This window comes from Sorex araneus, chromosome 5 (assembly GCF_027595985.1).
Source record: "Sorex araneus isolate mSorAra2 chromosome 5, mSorAra2.pri, whole genome shotgun sequence".
NCBI classification, from domain to species: Eukaryota; Metazoa; Chordata; class Mammalia; order Eulipotyphla; family Soricidae; genus Sorex; species Sorex araneus.
The window spans coordinates 90,410,196-90,423,576 of NC_073306.1; the positions used below are offsets into that span (position 1 = coordinate 90,410,196).

Sequence of the window (13,381 nt, forward strand, 5' to 3'; positions counted from 1 at the left end):
CTCAAAGGGCTGGAGCATTTGCTTTGCAAATGGAGCTCCAGCTTCTATCTCTGGTGTATTGCATGGTCCCCCAGCCCCCTCCAGAAGCAGCCGCTAAGTACCAAGATAGGAATAGCCCCTACGAAGTAGACAGTATGGATGTACTGTGGATGTACCTTATATCACTACCGGTGATCAGTGCGGGGTTGGGGGGACGTTGAGGGGAACAGAATGTGTTTCAGATAAGGTAGTATAGGCTTTCCTACGTCTTTTCATTTTTTGTAAACAAAAAGCTAATTTGGTTATAAATGTCAGCCAGTAACATTCTTCTGATCAGAGTTCTTCTGGGGCCATGTAAGAAAATGGTTGTTTAACCCAATTGGAGAGAGAGAGATCAAAAGGAGATCAAAAGGGAGTGTACCCTGCCACAGAGACAGGGTGGGGTGGGGGAGAGATGGGATGGGGGGGGGAGGGATACTGGGTTTATTGGTGATGGAGAACGGGCATTGGTGGAGGGATGTGTTTGTGAACATTGTATGAGGGAAAAACAAGTTCTAACATGTGTGAATCTTTTTCTGTACCCTCATGGTGATTCACTAATTAAAGAATAAAATGTTTTAAAAAATAAATAAAAAAATAAAAAATAAAGAAAATGGTTGTTTATATCATGTGGGAAACAAGAACTCACTATTCAACAGGTAATGAGCTAGAAGCTCTGAGCATGACTCAGAAAAGATTAATTTTCAGTGACCATCCACTGAGTTGAGTATATCTGTGTGAACTCGATGTGGCTTGTATCAGGATAGCTCTGAAGATCAGGGGCTTTGACCTACTCTGTAACCAACACATTTCACATATACTTTTCACAGCTCCCTTTTAAAAACAGATACTGATACTGGGTGGGGATTAATTTGCTCACTTTAGAAGAACTTATGAAGAAGCTCCATCACCGTGAAGTCTGTCTCTTAGACAGTTGCCGTTAATCTCTTTGTGTATTTTTGGAGCCACACTCACCAGTGCTGGGATGACCAGGTGGAGCTAGATATGGAACCTGGGGCTCTGGCATGCAAAGCCTGGCCCCTAGCCCTGTCAGCATCTTCTGATGTTTGTAAATAACCTGGCCTGCAAACACTTTGAAATCTATGCTTGTAGATCCTTAAAAATTGTTTTTGTTATTTGGGAGGCGCCTCACAGGGATGCCCCAGGGCCCCGGGACCATCGCGGGTCACACTTGACCTGGCAGTTGCTGATATAGTCCTGTTTGCCCTGCAGTGCTGGGAACACCAGGGCCCCCCCAGTTCCTGTGCTGAGAATTAAACCCAATGCCTCCTGCATGCAAGGCATGTGCTCCACCTCATTGAGTTATTGCCCTGGCCCCCAGATATTTTTTTAACCATAAGTATGTATATGAAATTTTACATGTTCTTCTGTCTGCTGTCTGCTCTGAATATCTTTTTTTCTCTCTCTCTCTTTTTTTTTTTGGTTTTTGGTCCACATCTGGGAGTGCTCAGGGCCTACTCCTGGCACAATCCTAATATCTTTTTTTTAATGTCTGTAAATACCAGAAACATTTTCAGTAGCCCCTAGTTTACTGTTTTATTGCACAACATAACTTATTTAACAAAACTTTGATTATTTGGAATAAAAAGATACAGTAATCTCTTGTAGGGTGGTTATGTGGATAAAATAATTATACGTGCATGATGCTTACTTAGCACAGCAGCTAGCCTGTCAGTAAGTGGTGTGACAGCACAAGTTACTACATCTGGGTGTATATCATCTTCTGTAAATTATTTCTAAGTTATCCTTTTGTTTTATTTTGGCTTTTTGGGTCACACCCAGCAATGCACAAGGGTTACTCCTGGCTCTGCACTCAGGAATTATTCCTGGCGGTGCTTGGGGGGCCATATGGGATGCTGGGAATGAACCCTGGTTGGCTGCATGCAAGGTAAACACCGTACCCGCTGTGCTACCACTCCATCCCCTCTAAGTTATCCTTCTTATAATCAGTTTCTAGGAGTGGAAATGCTGGGTCCCATGAAATGGACACTCTCAGTTCTGACTTGCAGCACAAACTAGTTTTCTAGTTTGCTTTCCCGTCCCCCCCCCCCCCCCCCCCCGCCTCTTCCACCCCACCCTGTGCACCTGTTTCCCCGAGACAGACAGACAGACAGACAGACAGACAGACAGACAGACAGACACACACACACACACACACACACACACACACACAATGCTTCTGCTTCTAACACCCTCCCTGCTACTTTGTCCTTTGTCAGGCTTCTCTGAAAGGTGGGAAATGTGTCATCACATTATTTTTCTTTGATTTACTTTTGAATCTTCTGAGATTCAGTAGCTTCTCATCTGTGTGCAGCATTTCAGTCTAACGCTCTCCCAGTCGAACTGGTTCAGCGACTGGACAGCCATTCCGTGCCCTTGTTGCTTGCTTCTGTCCGTTGCCCCTTACTCTTGAGGGCTTGTCACTTTCTTTTTCTTTGAAAGCTCCTTATTACTCTTTGTTCTGTTACTGTATAATAGTTCGTCCTTTAAAAAACTTTCTCTTTGATATATTACTTAGAAAAATTTTTTGGTTTTGAGTCACATCTGGTGGTGCTCAGGGCTTACTCTTGGCGGAGCTCAGAGGGACCGTATGGGGTGAGGGGGCTCGAACCTGGGTCAACTGCATGCAGAGCAAGTGTGCTTTACAGTGTGTTACATAGTCAAGTAATTTTTATATATTCTGATTTTTGTATTCTAATTCTTGTAAGATTATAAATATCCACTCACACTTCTAGGATTTTTATTTATTTTTGAGCTATGCTCAGGGCTTACTCCTGGCCCTGTGTGCTTAGGGGTCACTGCTGAGGATGCTTGGGAGGCCATATGTGGTTGGTGTCCAGCCTGGGTCAACAGATTGCAAGGCAACCCTTATGTTATATCTCTGGTCCACTAGGAGTTTTAAAAAATATTTAGCTCTTTCTCTCAGTGGAATTTATTTGGGAGTAGGGGTAAGAAAGAAATTAGGATTCTAGCATTTAGTTTTCCCTAAAAAGGTTTTTTTTCCATCTAGTACTCTTTTATTATCAACTTGAAAACCTAATTTTTATCCTATATAAATAGTAACTTTGTCCTTTTTTTGAATTTGTTTTGTTTCATTGACCAATCTTGTACAATCCTGTGCCAGTAACTGTTCTCAGAATTAATAAATTTCTCTAGAAGTGACACATTTCAGCTCATTTGCTCCTGGTATAATCATGCCCACATTTTGCATTGTTGGTCTTAAATTCTTTGTTCCTGAATTTCCTACTCTAGGGTACGATTAATGTAAATTACTGTATTTACTCTGTGGCTCCTCTGGATACGCTTTTGGATTATTAGCACACAAGCAGCATTTAAAACAAACAAACAAAAAACCATGGTTTCCATTTTGGCTTTCTACATCATGTATTTAGCAATTCTTAATGTATGTGGTGACCAGATCATGCTCTCTTTGTGCTCAGTAATCTACCTTTTAACCATGTAGTACACTGGAGCAGTACAGCTGTTGTTACCAGAAATTACATGCTTCAACTCTCCGCACCTCTTTCTTTTATATTACATGTATGCATCTAACACCTAATGTCTTTTCTTTTGTAACAGTGATTAAAGTGGACATTCAGTCTATTTCTGTGGGTGGGGAAGACACACAAACGTTGGGGCTTTCTCCTGACTCTGAAGGAGTACTCCTAGTGGAGTCAGGGGCCATATGGTAATACTATATGGGAGGTTTGAGGCTATTCTCTTCAGAAGGGATTATTTTGCCTTTCAGGTCCTTTGGTCACAAAGCTTTGTCCTTGCTCATATTTCTCCTTTAAAAACTTTTTATTAAAAATACTGTGATTTGTGGGGCTGGAGTGATAGTGCAGTGGGTAGAGCGTTTGCCTTGCACTCGGCCAACCTGGGTTCGATTCCCAGCATCCCATATGGTCCCCCAGCACCGCCAGGAGTAATTCCTGAGTGCAGAGCCAGGAGTAACCCCTGTGCATCACTGGGTGTGACCCGAAAAGCAAAAAAAAAAAAAAAAAAAAAAAAAACCAAACCAAAAACGTGATTTACAAAGTTGTTCATTATACAGTTGTTTCAAGCATTTAATGTTCCAATACCACCGGTGACCTTCCCTCCACCAATATCCCCAATCCCAACCTGCCCCCTTAGGCACATAACAAATTTATTTTTTGTTGCTTATTCCAACAAAACTTTTTAAAATGGTAAACAGAATGATCAGAAAATAAATCAGTAATAGCCAGTTTGTGTTTACTGCATAAGTTTGACCTATGTAAATTAGAAAATTAAAGCTCATATTTCTTTTATGCATTTTAGTTGCAATGATTAGAATTGTGATTTTGCTCAGTTGACTAAACCATTGAAAACCACATTTGATAAGTGATTCCATGGCCTCATCTCAGCTTTCTTTGGGTATTTCTAGCAGAACTACTTCTTTTTTTCCCCATATATGTTTTTTTCCTCTGTGTGCTCCTTCTGTTTTCATCTTACCTGTTTATCTTGATCTTCTAATTAATACTTACTATAATGATAATGGCATTTACTGTTTACTAGTTGTAATATTAGGATATAAACTGTTTAACAATGTTTTAATACTTATCACTGTCCTCATGTTCTTATGTCACACCTTCTGCCATCATCTCATCATTGCATCTATCTGCTCTGACTTCTTTAACCTCTGCTTAAGCTGTAGTAGGCAGAATTTTATGTAGTCACACTGAAATATTTCAGTTTCTCTTCTCTGCAGTCTAGTCCTGGCCAGAGTCTCTAAATACTTGGATTTCTTTTTCTTTTTTGCTTTTTGGGTCACATCTACAATGCTCAGGGGTTACTCCTGGCTTTGCACTCAGGAATTACTCCTGGCAGTGCTTGGGGGACCATACGGGATGCCGGGGATCAAACCCGGGTCGGCCGCATGCAAGGCAAACGCTCTACCCACTGTGTTATCACTCCGGCCCATAAACACTTGGATTTCTTAAGGAAATCTTTTCCAGCTTTTGACTATGTGGAGTCAATGGTAACTGCAGTGGCAAGGAGAGAATGGCTTAAGTTTATTATTCTATGTGTAAACACCCTAGAACACATACTCATCTAATAGTGTCTATAGGAGGAAACCCCATGTGGCCATTGTTTACCAGGATGGTGGTAACTATGGTGGTAGGAAGATTAAGATAAAAGTGATGGCACAGAGAATTTTATGGAGATGCTTATCAAATACTTAATGTTTAATAAGGCCTATATGAGAAGTGATGGGATACACCAGATTTTAGTGTCGGTCATCTAAAGATTCTTGGCATATTTGAGAAGTGGCCAAATATGAAACTAATTATAGTATAAGAAATGACCACAAGTGTTGTGATAAAATACCTGAAAATAATATAGGGAAAGGTCCCTCAATATGTGATAGTTATTAACCAGAATGATCAATTTTACATAGAAAGATGGAATTTTAGCTGTCTCAGATTATTTTTTTCTCCCAAAGAAGCACTCATCATAAACTGCTGAAGAACAACAGACAATTTCAAAAGAAAATATCTTTTGTTAAGCTTGTGTTTCTTCCTCCTCCCCCCACCTTTTAGAAAACTGGTTTACAACACTAAGGTTTAGAATTTATGGTTTTGAACTTCTTAAAATGTATGAGCACTTAGCACCAAATTTCTTTTTTATCATACTCTATAATCCAAATTGACTCTGAAAACATGTGTTTAAGTTGTTCATTCTCTTTGTTACTGGTTCTTAGGCCACACCCAACAATGTTCAGGGGCCATTCTTTTTTTTTTTTTTTTTTTTTTGCTTTTTGGGTCACACCCAGCGATGCTCAGGGGTTACTCCTGGCTTTGCACTCAGGAATTACTCCTGGCGGTGCTTGGGGGACCATATGGGATGCCGGGGATCGAACCCGGGTCGGCCGCGTGCAAGGCAAACGCCCTACCCGCTGTGCTATCGCTCCGGCCCCTCAGGGGCCATTCTTGACTTGATGCTCAGGAGAGTATGAGATGCCCAAGTAAAACCTGGGTCTCCTGCATGCAAAGCATGTGCTCCAGAACAACTGAGATACTTCCTGACCACCACAACCTACATTGGAAACGATACTTTCTCTGGGTATAGAATTCTAACTTGTTATAGTCTCCAGCCCTGGGTCCCCTCCCCACTGTTCTTTAAAGATGTTGCTCAGCTGGTTTGTACTGTTTCTTAAAAGTCATCTGTGACTCTTCATTCCTCTTTATTTATTTATCTCCTGGGTGATTTTTATTTCAGGAGGAAGCACACCAGGCAGTGCTCAGAGCTCACTCCTGACCCGGGATCACACCTGGTGGGCTTGGGAACCATATGGAATACTGGGGATTGAACCTGGGTCAGTTGCATACAAGACAGTGCCCTATCTGCTCCAGCCCCTCTTCTGGGAGATTTTAAGATTAGTGTCACTAGTCTTAAGCAACTTGGATGTAATGTGCCTTGGTATTGTTTTCCTTTTGTTTCTTGAGTTTGAGGATTGTGAATTTCATCTGTCCCTGGGTTAATGTGTTTCATTAAATCTGAGAAATATTGACTATTTTTTCAGGTTAATTTTCCACTTCCACCATCTTCCAGAGATTTCAATTGCATATGTAATAGATTCACTGAAGTTCTACAGTTCATTTTTTAATGTCTTCTCTGTTTTTAACTTTGGATAGTTTCCATTTGCTTATCTATAAATTTATGAGTTCATTTGCAGTGCCTTGTTAATCCTACCCAGTGTAATTTCTGTACCAGATACTATAATTTTGTGTGATAGTGTGCATGCTTTGCCAGGGATTCAACCAAATATCTCAACATATGGAAGGCAAGTACTCTGCTACTGAGCTATACCCCTATATTGTAATGCTTTTCTGGTGGGGAGGTAGTTTTAAATGTTTCATTGTCTTGGTCTATTCAACTATCTGTGTTATTGCTGCATCAGTTTGACTGATTTTCTCCACATTGGGGTCCTGTCTTGCTTCTTTTTGTGCCTACTTATTTAAAATTGAATTGGGCATTGTCAATATTACAGTGTTAAGTCCTGGATTTTTTTTTTTTTTTTTTTTTTTAGTCCTTTAAAAATGTCCTTGGGGCTGGAGTAATAGTACAGCAGATAGGATGTTTGCCTTGTACTCGGCGTACCTGGGTTTGATTCCCAGCATCCCATATGGTCCCCCCGAGCACCACCAGGGGTAATTCCTGAGTGCAACCCCTGTGCATCGCTGGGTGTGACCCGAAAAGCCAAAATAAATAAATAACATTAAAAAAAATTTAAATGTCCTTGAATTCTTGAACTTAGTTGTGGGACACAGCTTATTTGACAGTCGTTGGAATTTCTTTCTCTCTCTCTCTCTTTTTTTTTTTTTTGGACTTGCATTTAAATGTTTAAAGACAAGATTAGGATAGTGTTTAGGTTAAATTTTCTTCACTACCAAGGAATAGTTTTTCTGCATACTCTTCCTTAGTACTTGTGCTATAGGTTTCAGCTATGGTTGTCTTGGGCAGGAGTTATTTCTGCTTCTGTGTGAGGTGACATATTGTTCCCTTCAGTTCTTCCAACAGAATTTCCCTGTTCTTAGGTCATTTTCCCAGGAGCCTCTGCTGCTCAGCCTTGCTGGCGTCCCCGGACAACTAGCTCATCACTTGAGGAAGGGAAATCCCTGGACTCCCCTTTCCTGCACTCTGACCTGAAACTTTCCACGCCAAGAGCAAGGCCATACTTTGTTTCCTGCCTCTCATAGGTCTTTTTCTTCGCTGCCTGATGTTCAGTATCTTGAGAACTATGGTTTCATATCTTTTGTGTTTTTCCCCTTGTTTCATGTGGCAGGTTACCTGGATCTGAATTCCTCTGTCTTGGTTAAAAGAAGAAATAACATTGGAATAGATTCTTACATGTCCTATTCATTTCTGTCTTGGGAAAGTTGATACAGCATTAGAATTGGGATTTTTTTGTGTGCTGAAAGTAGATAAAGGACCAAATGTGATAATCTATCCTCCTCTTTCTCCTCCTCTTCCCCCTTCTCCCCCTCCCCCTCCACCTCCCCCTCCTCCTCCCCCTCCTCCTCCTCCTTCTCCTGAAAAGTGAAGGACAGTATGGGGACTGGTGGGCTCAGGACCAGTTCTTTGATATCAGTTCACAGCACTAGAGCTCCAGTGCTGTAATTTTCCTTTCACCCTCATGAGTTGTTGTGGAACCCCCTTGGAAAGGTAGCCTGTGATTTGGTGGCCGAGCCCATGTGGTCTCTTTGATGACTGTGGTAGCTCTGGATCGTCTACTTCCCCAGGGACTCACATATGTCATTTCAGACCCCAGAGCCTCACACACGAAAATACACATCTTGTCCTATGTGGATGCTCTTAGGAAATATACTTGTATGTTGGTTTTTAAGCTTCTGGTTCAAGCTGTTTCTTGCAGCCATTTTCCCCTTCTTTCTCTGAGATGTATGAATAGCCTTTCTGTCCTCAGAGGCCATGAAACGCGGTGCCTGAGCGCTGACTTGTTAACCAGCCATCACTGAGCAAGTTTCGATGGGGTCTTGTCGTGCTCTTCACAGAAACTGAGCAGACCTCATAGTGCCAGTCCAGAGGGGAACAGGTCCATTCTCGGTGGAGGACCACAGAGAAAAGGAGAAGCACGTCAGTGCATGTTTATAGCTGTTTCCTCTGACTTCTCTGTTGGGATTGGCTTGGATGACCAAGTGGTTGGCATTCCACCATTTATAGACATGTTCTATTTTGAGATTCGGTTTGTGGTTTGTGAAGGATATATAATCATTTTTAAGCAAATGCTTACTGAATATGTAGGATCTTGATATAGGCACAAGAAATACCAACAGATACCTGGTTATGTTCTCTGCTTCTGAGGAACAGAAGTTTTCTGTTTGGAAAGGCAGGGCATGCTTAAGATGGATATCTTAAAAAGAGCTAAATCTTCATCAGAGAAAAGCATAAGCAACATTGAGTAGAAATACTGAACTATTAACCCTCTGGGAGTGGGACTTAGGTCCCATTGACAGGGGGAAATGGAAGCTCCTCACTTTCCACTATACACATTTCTTTTTTTTTTTTTGCTTTTTGGGTCACACCTGGTGATGCACAGGGGTTACTCCTGGCTCTGCACTCAGGCCGTGCTCAGGGGACCATATGGGATGCTGGGATTTGAACCCGGGTCGGCCGCATGCAAGGCAAACGCCCTACCCGCTGTGCTATCTCTCCAGCCCCTCCACTATACACATTTCTATGTGGTTGAATATTTTACCAAGTACAAAATGGTTGAGACTATGTGTGCGTGTGTGTGCATGTGTGTGTATGTGTGTGTGTGTTAATCCCGTGTTACAGGAGTTAGAGTGATTTATAGTTTTTTTTATCATGCTTTATTATGTTTTCCTAGTGGATATATCTTACATTACAACCATATAAATAACTGGAAAATGCAAACTCAAAGTCTCTGCAGTGCCTACAGAGCGCCACTGTAGCGTATTTACCATAGTTTGGATATAGCACCAGCTTTTTTTTCTTATCACCATTCATACCATAGCAACAGTAAAATTGTTGTTTAGTTATCATCATTATTATTTAATAAAAAGGTGAAATGAGCAATTACCCATGCTTTTATCCCTTGTTTCTTTGAATGAGTTAACCTGGAAGCAAATGGAATCCAGTTATTAGCTATTCATCTATACTCTGAAGGCTGCCTAGAAAAATTAAAAATATGCTGATTGGGCTACAATTATATCTCTCAGTGTGGGCTGTGAGCTCTTGTTTTAAAGCATCCTAAGAATACTTTCTGTAACTTTATATTTAGTTTTGTGGGAGAAAGCAGTTAGAATATCAATCCCCATCTGGTGCAGTGAAGAAAATTCATCTGTTTGGCTGACTTTGTATGAGAGAGAATTAAAATTTCCAAGTTATTTGTAATTCAGGTTAAATAAAGTTTTTTTTCTCCCCAATTTGCATTCTGGGAATTCACATCTTCATAATTATTACCTTAAGTTATTTTGAAAACAGTAGTGTTGTTTCAGAGATTAAACGAAAGATGTTGTTTTCAATGACTTTCTTCCCTCCCTGACAGCACGTGTTTGATGACCTCAGTGGATCGGTGTCCTTGTCTTGGGTTGGAGACAGCACTGGAGTAAGTGATACTTTGAGTCTTTTTTGTTTGTTTGTTTTTGGATCATACCAGGTGATGCTCAAGGGTTACTTTTGGCTCTGTGCCCAGAAATTACGGTGCTCAGGGGAGCATATGGGATACTGGGGATTGAACCTTGGTCCACCATGGGCAAGGCATTCGCACTACCTGCTGTGCTATCTTTCCAGTCCCTGTTTTGTATCTTCTAATTCACTTAACAGGAAGATGGAGATTTGGAAGTTGAAGCACAGAATGGTGTTATTTTCTGAAAGTATCTCCAGTCTATCAACCTGTAGGAAAATGCATATTTGTGTTTGTGGTTGGTTTGGTTTTTTGCTTTGGAACTGGGAACATTTTGTAACCACCTTCTCCTGTTGGGAGATAGGCACCTTTTTAGCCCTTGGTGGCTGCTTGGCATAAAGTTGAACACAAAGAAAGGGGAAAGAGCTGAGTCCTGAGAGGGAGCCCTGCACTCAGGGAAGCCCTGCAGAAACTGCACAGCACACATCTTGGCGCATTTCCCTTAAACTGCGCTGTGCCTGTGTCTGCTCCCACAGTTCGTGTCAAAGTACTATGGCACGCATGGGCTCAAGGCAGTTCTACTCTGTTCTGTGGTCCCTTCCCCTACCGCAGAAGAATGGGCTTGAGGTGGGGATGGAGAGTCAGAGTGGCTATTGCCCAGAAGGAGGTCAGGCTGAGGCCTTAAGACCTTAAGACCTCAGTCTCAGGTCTTAAGCTGGGTTAGTCTTTGTTTGCTTGTTTTTATTTTTGTTGGCGGCCACACCTGCAATGCTCAGGGTTTACTCCTGGCTCTGCATAAGGGAATTACTCCTGGTGGTGCTCGGAGGACCCTCTGGGATTCTGGGAATCAAACCTGGGTCTTCCATGTGCAAGTCATACGCCCTCCCTGCTATATTGTTGCTGAGCTGCGCTGGTGTCACCAGGCCCTGTGACCCTCAGATTGGCAGGCCCTGTGAGGTGTGTATCACAACACTGAGACACATGATAGCACTGTCCAGAGCTGAAGGAAAAAGAATTTTCCTACCAAGCACCAAGTCATCCATGTATCCTAACGAATCTCACATCAGACAGACATGGCTCAGACATGGCCCAGTTTCTTCTAAAAATTGGGTGTGACCTGGGAGGCGGGGTGCTCCCTGCCTGGTCCCACAAGGCACCATGTGGCTTCAGAGCCCACTTGAGCACCCCCAGCTGGTGGCCGGTACATCAGTCCTAGCAGTAAACCACTGCCCAGTGGCAGAGTGTCACCAGGAGTGGCTCCTGAGCTCACTGGGCACTGCTTGAGAGGGCACCCCAGGATCAATAATAAAGTTATTTCCTAAATTTCCCTAATTTATCAGTTTATCTAAGAGAGTTACTATCACCAAGATTCCTTATAGAACTGTTTGATACCCGGATCTCTTTTACTCTCATTGGTCACCTCATGCATGTATTTCTCTAGAAAATTGCCGATTTAAAAAAATAATGTCAGTTGGAAAGATAGGAAGGGGTTAAGTCACTGGCCTTGCTCGCTGCCAGCCCAGTTTAAACTGCGGAGTTGCATATGATCCCCCCACTACAGCCAAAAGTGATCTCTGAGCATAGAGCCAGGAGTAAAGACCCTAAGCAGAACCAAAAAAAAGAAGAATTTCAGTAGGAGAAAGAAAAGTCCAGGTATGTGACATTGTGACCCCTATTAAGTACCTACAGTACTCTGACTTTTGTAAGCAGAAAGAAATGATTTTTTCTGAGAATGATCTACAATAATATTGACACAGTCCTTTGTTGTAAATTCTTTGTTGCAATGTGTAGTTGATGGACTCTGCCTTATTGTTTCACAGTAGGTGATGGATGATGGGACCATTGTCACAAATTGGTTGAGACTTTGAATCAAGTGTTAATATAGGGGCTAATACAAAGCAAGACTGTTTGCAGTCTTTCAGACACCAATTTTAATTCTATCACTGGAAATATGTATTACACTTATTGTTTTTGTTTTTTTTCTTAAATTGACTACATGCTTTTGTCTCTTTGCAGGTCATTTTGGTTTTGACTACCTTCCATGTGCCACTGGTCATTATGACTTTTGGACAATCCAAATTATATCGAAGGTGAGGTGCATAACATACACAGCTGTGGCATTCACTGAGCAGTGTATTGTAAATATAACTTCTCTCCCTTTCTCTACTTGATGGAGCTTGTTTGTTTGTTTTTGTTTTTTGGGTCACACCCAGTGATGCACAGGGGTTACTTTTGGCTTTGCACTCAGGAATTATCCATAGTGGTGCTCAGGGGACCATATGGGATGCTGGGAATCAAACCCTGGTCGGCCGTGTGCAAGGCAAATGCCTAGCACAGAGATGTTGACTGAAAGATAGGTCAGGGCACTGCAGAGATAGTTCAGCAGGTAGCATGCTTACCTTGCATGTCTTGGGTTCGATCCTCAGCACCCCAAATTGTTCCCCACCAGGAGTAATCTCTGAGCACAGAGCCAGGAATAAACCCTAAGCACCACCAGGTGTTCCCCCCACCGCGCCCCCCCCAAAAAAAGATAGGTCAGGATGTAACTGCTGGGGCTGGAGAGATGACTCTAGTGGGTAGGGCACTTGGTCTAGCCTACAGGGAATTTGGGTTCAGTTCCAGGCACTATATACGGTCCCCTGAGCACAGAGACAGAAGTAAGCCATGGGCATCGCTAGGTATGGCCCCAAAACAAAACAGAACAGAACTGGAGTAGTCATCTTGGAACTGTGTGCTCCATGAAGGCAAGGCTCGCTGGCTACCAACCAAGTGGCTGGCACACAGCAGGTTGGCTGGGCATATTAATTGACTGAATGAATGAATGCCTTGGCCCCTCTTATAATTTTTAAACTGATAATATTTTTTATTTCTTGGGAGTGGAAATGTAATGCATAGTCCTGTTGCTATATAGAGCTGTAATTTATTCAAGCATTTGTTTATTTAATGAGAACAGTAATTGACCCATTTCAGACAAAAGAAAAGTATCCTGTTTGGGGAGGGGGAGAAAATTCCATAAGAAAATTTTGTGGGGCTGGAGGGAGAGTACAGTGAATAGGGCGCTTGCCTTGAGTGCAGATAACCCAGGTTGAATCTCCAGTGTCCCATATGGTCCCCTGAACACCACCAAGAGTAATTCCTGATTACAGAGCCAGGAGTAACCCCTGAGCATTGCTGAGTGGGTGCCCTCCCCCAAAAAGAAAAATTTATACCTTC

At 42.2% G+C, this 13,381-nt stretch overlaps 1 protein-coding gene across 2 annotated transcripts in view; it reads left to right on the forward strand.

Moving 5' to 3' along the window:
- SORT1 (sortilin 1) overlaps positions 1-13,381 on the forward strand; it is an 80,182-nt gene that overhangs the window by 15,825 nt on the left and 50,976 nt on the right. For both annotated transcript variants that reach the window (XM_055138058.1, XM_055138059.1), the window contains exons 2-3: positions 10,091-10,150; positions 12,185-12,258. In XM_055138058.1, coding sequence (XP_054994033.1) covers positions 10,091-10,150; positions 12,185-12,258 — 134 coding nt within the window. The remainder of the gene's footprint in view (positions 1-10,090; positions 10,151-12,184; positions 12,259-13,381) is intronic.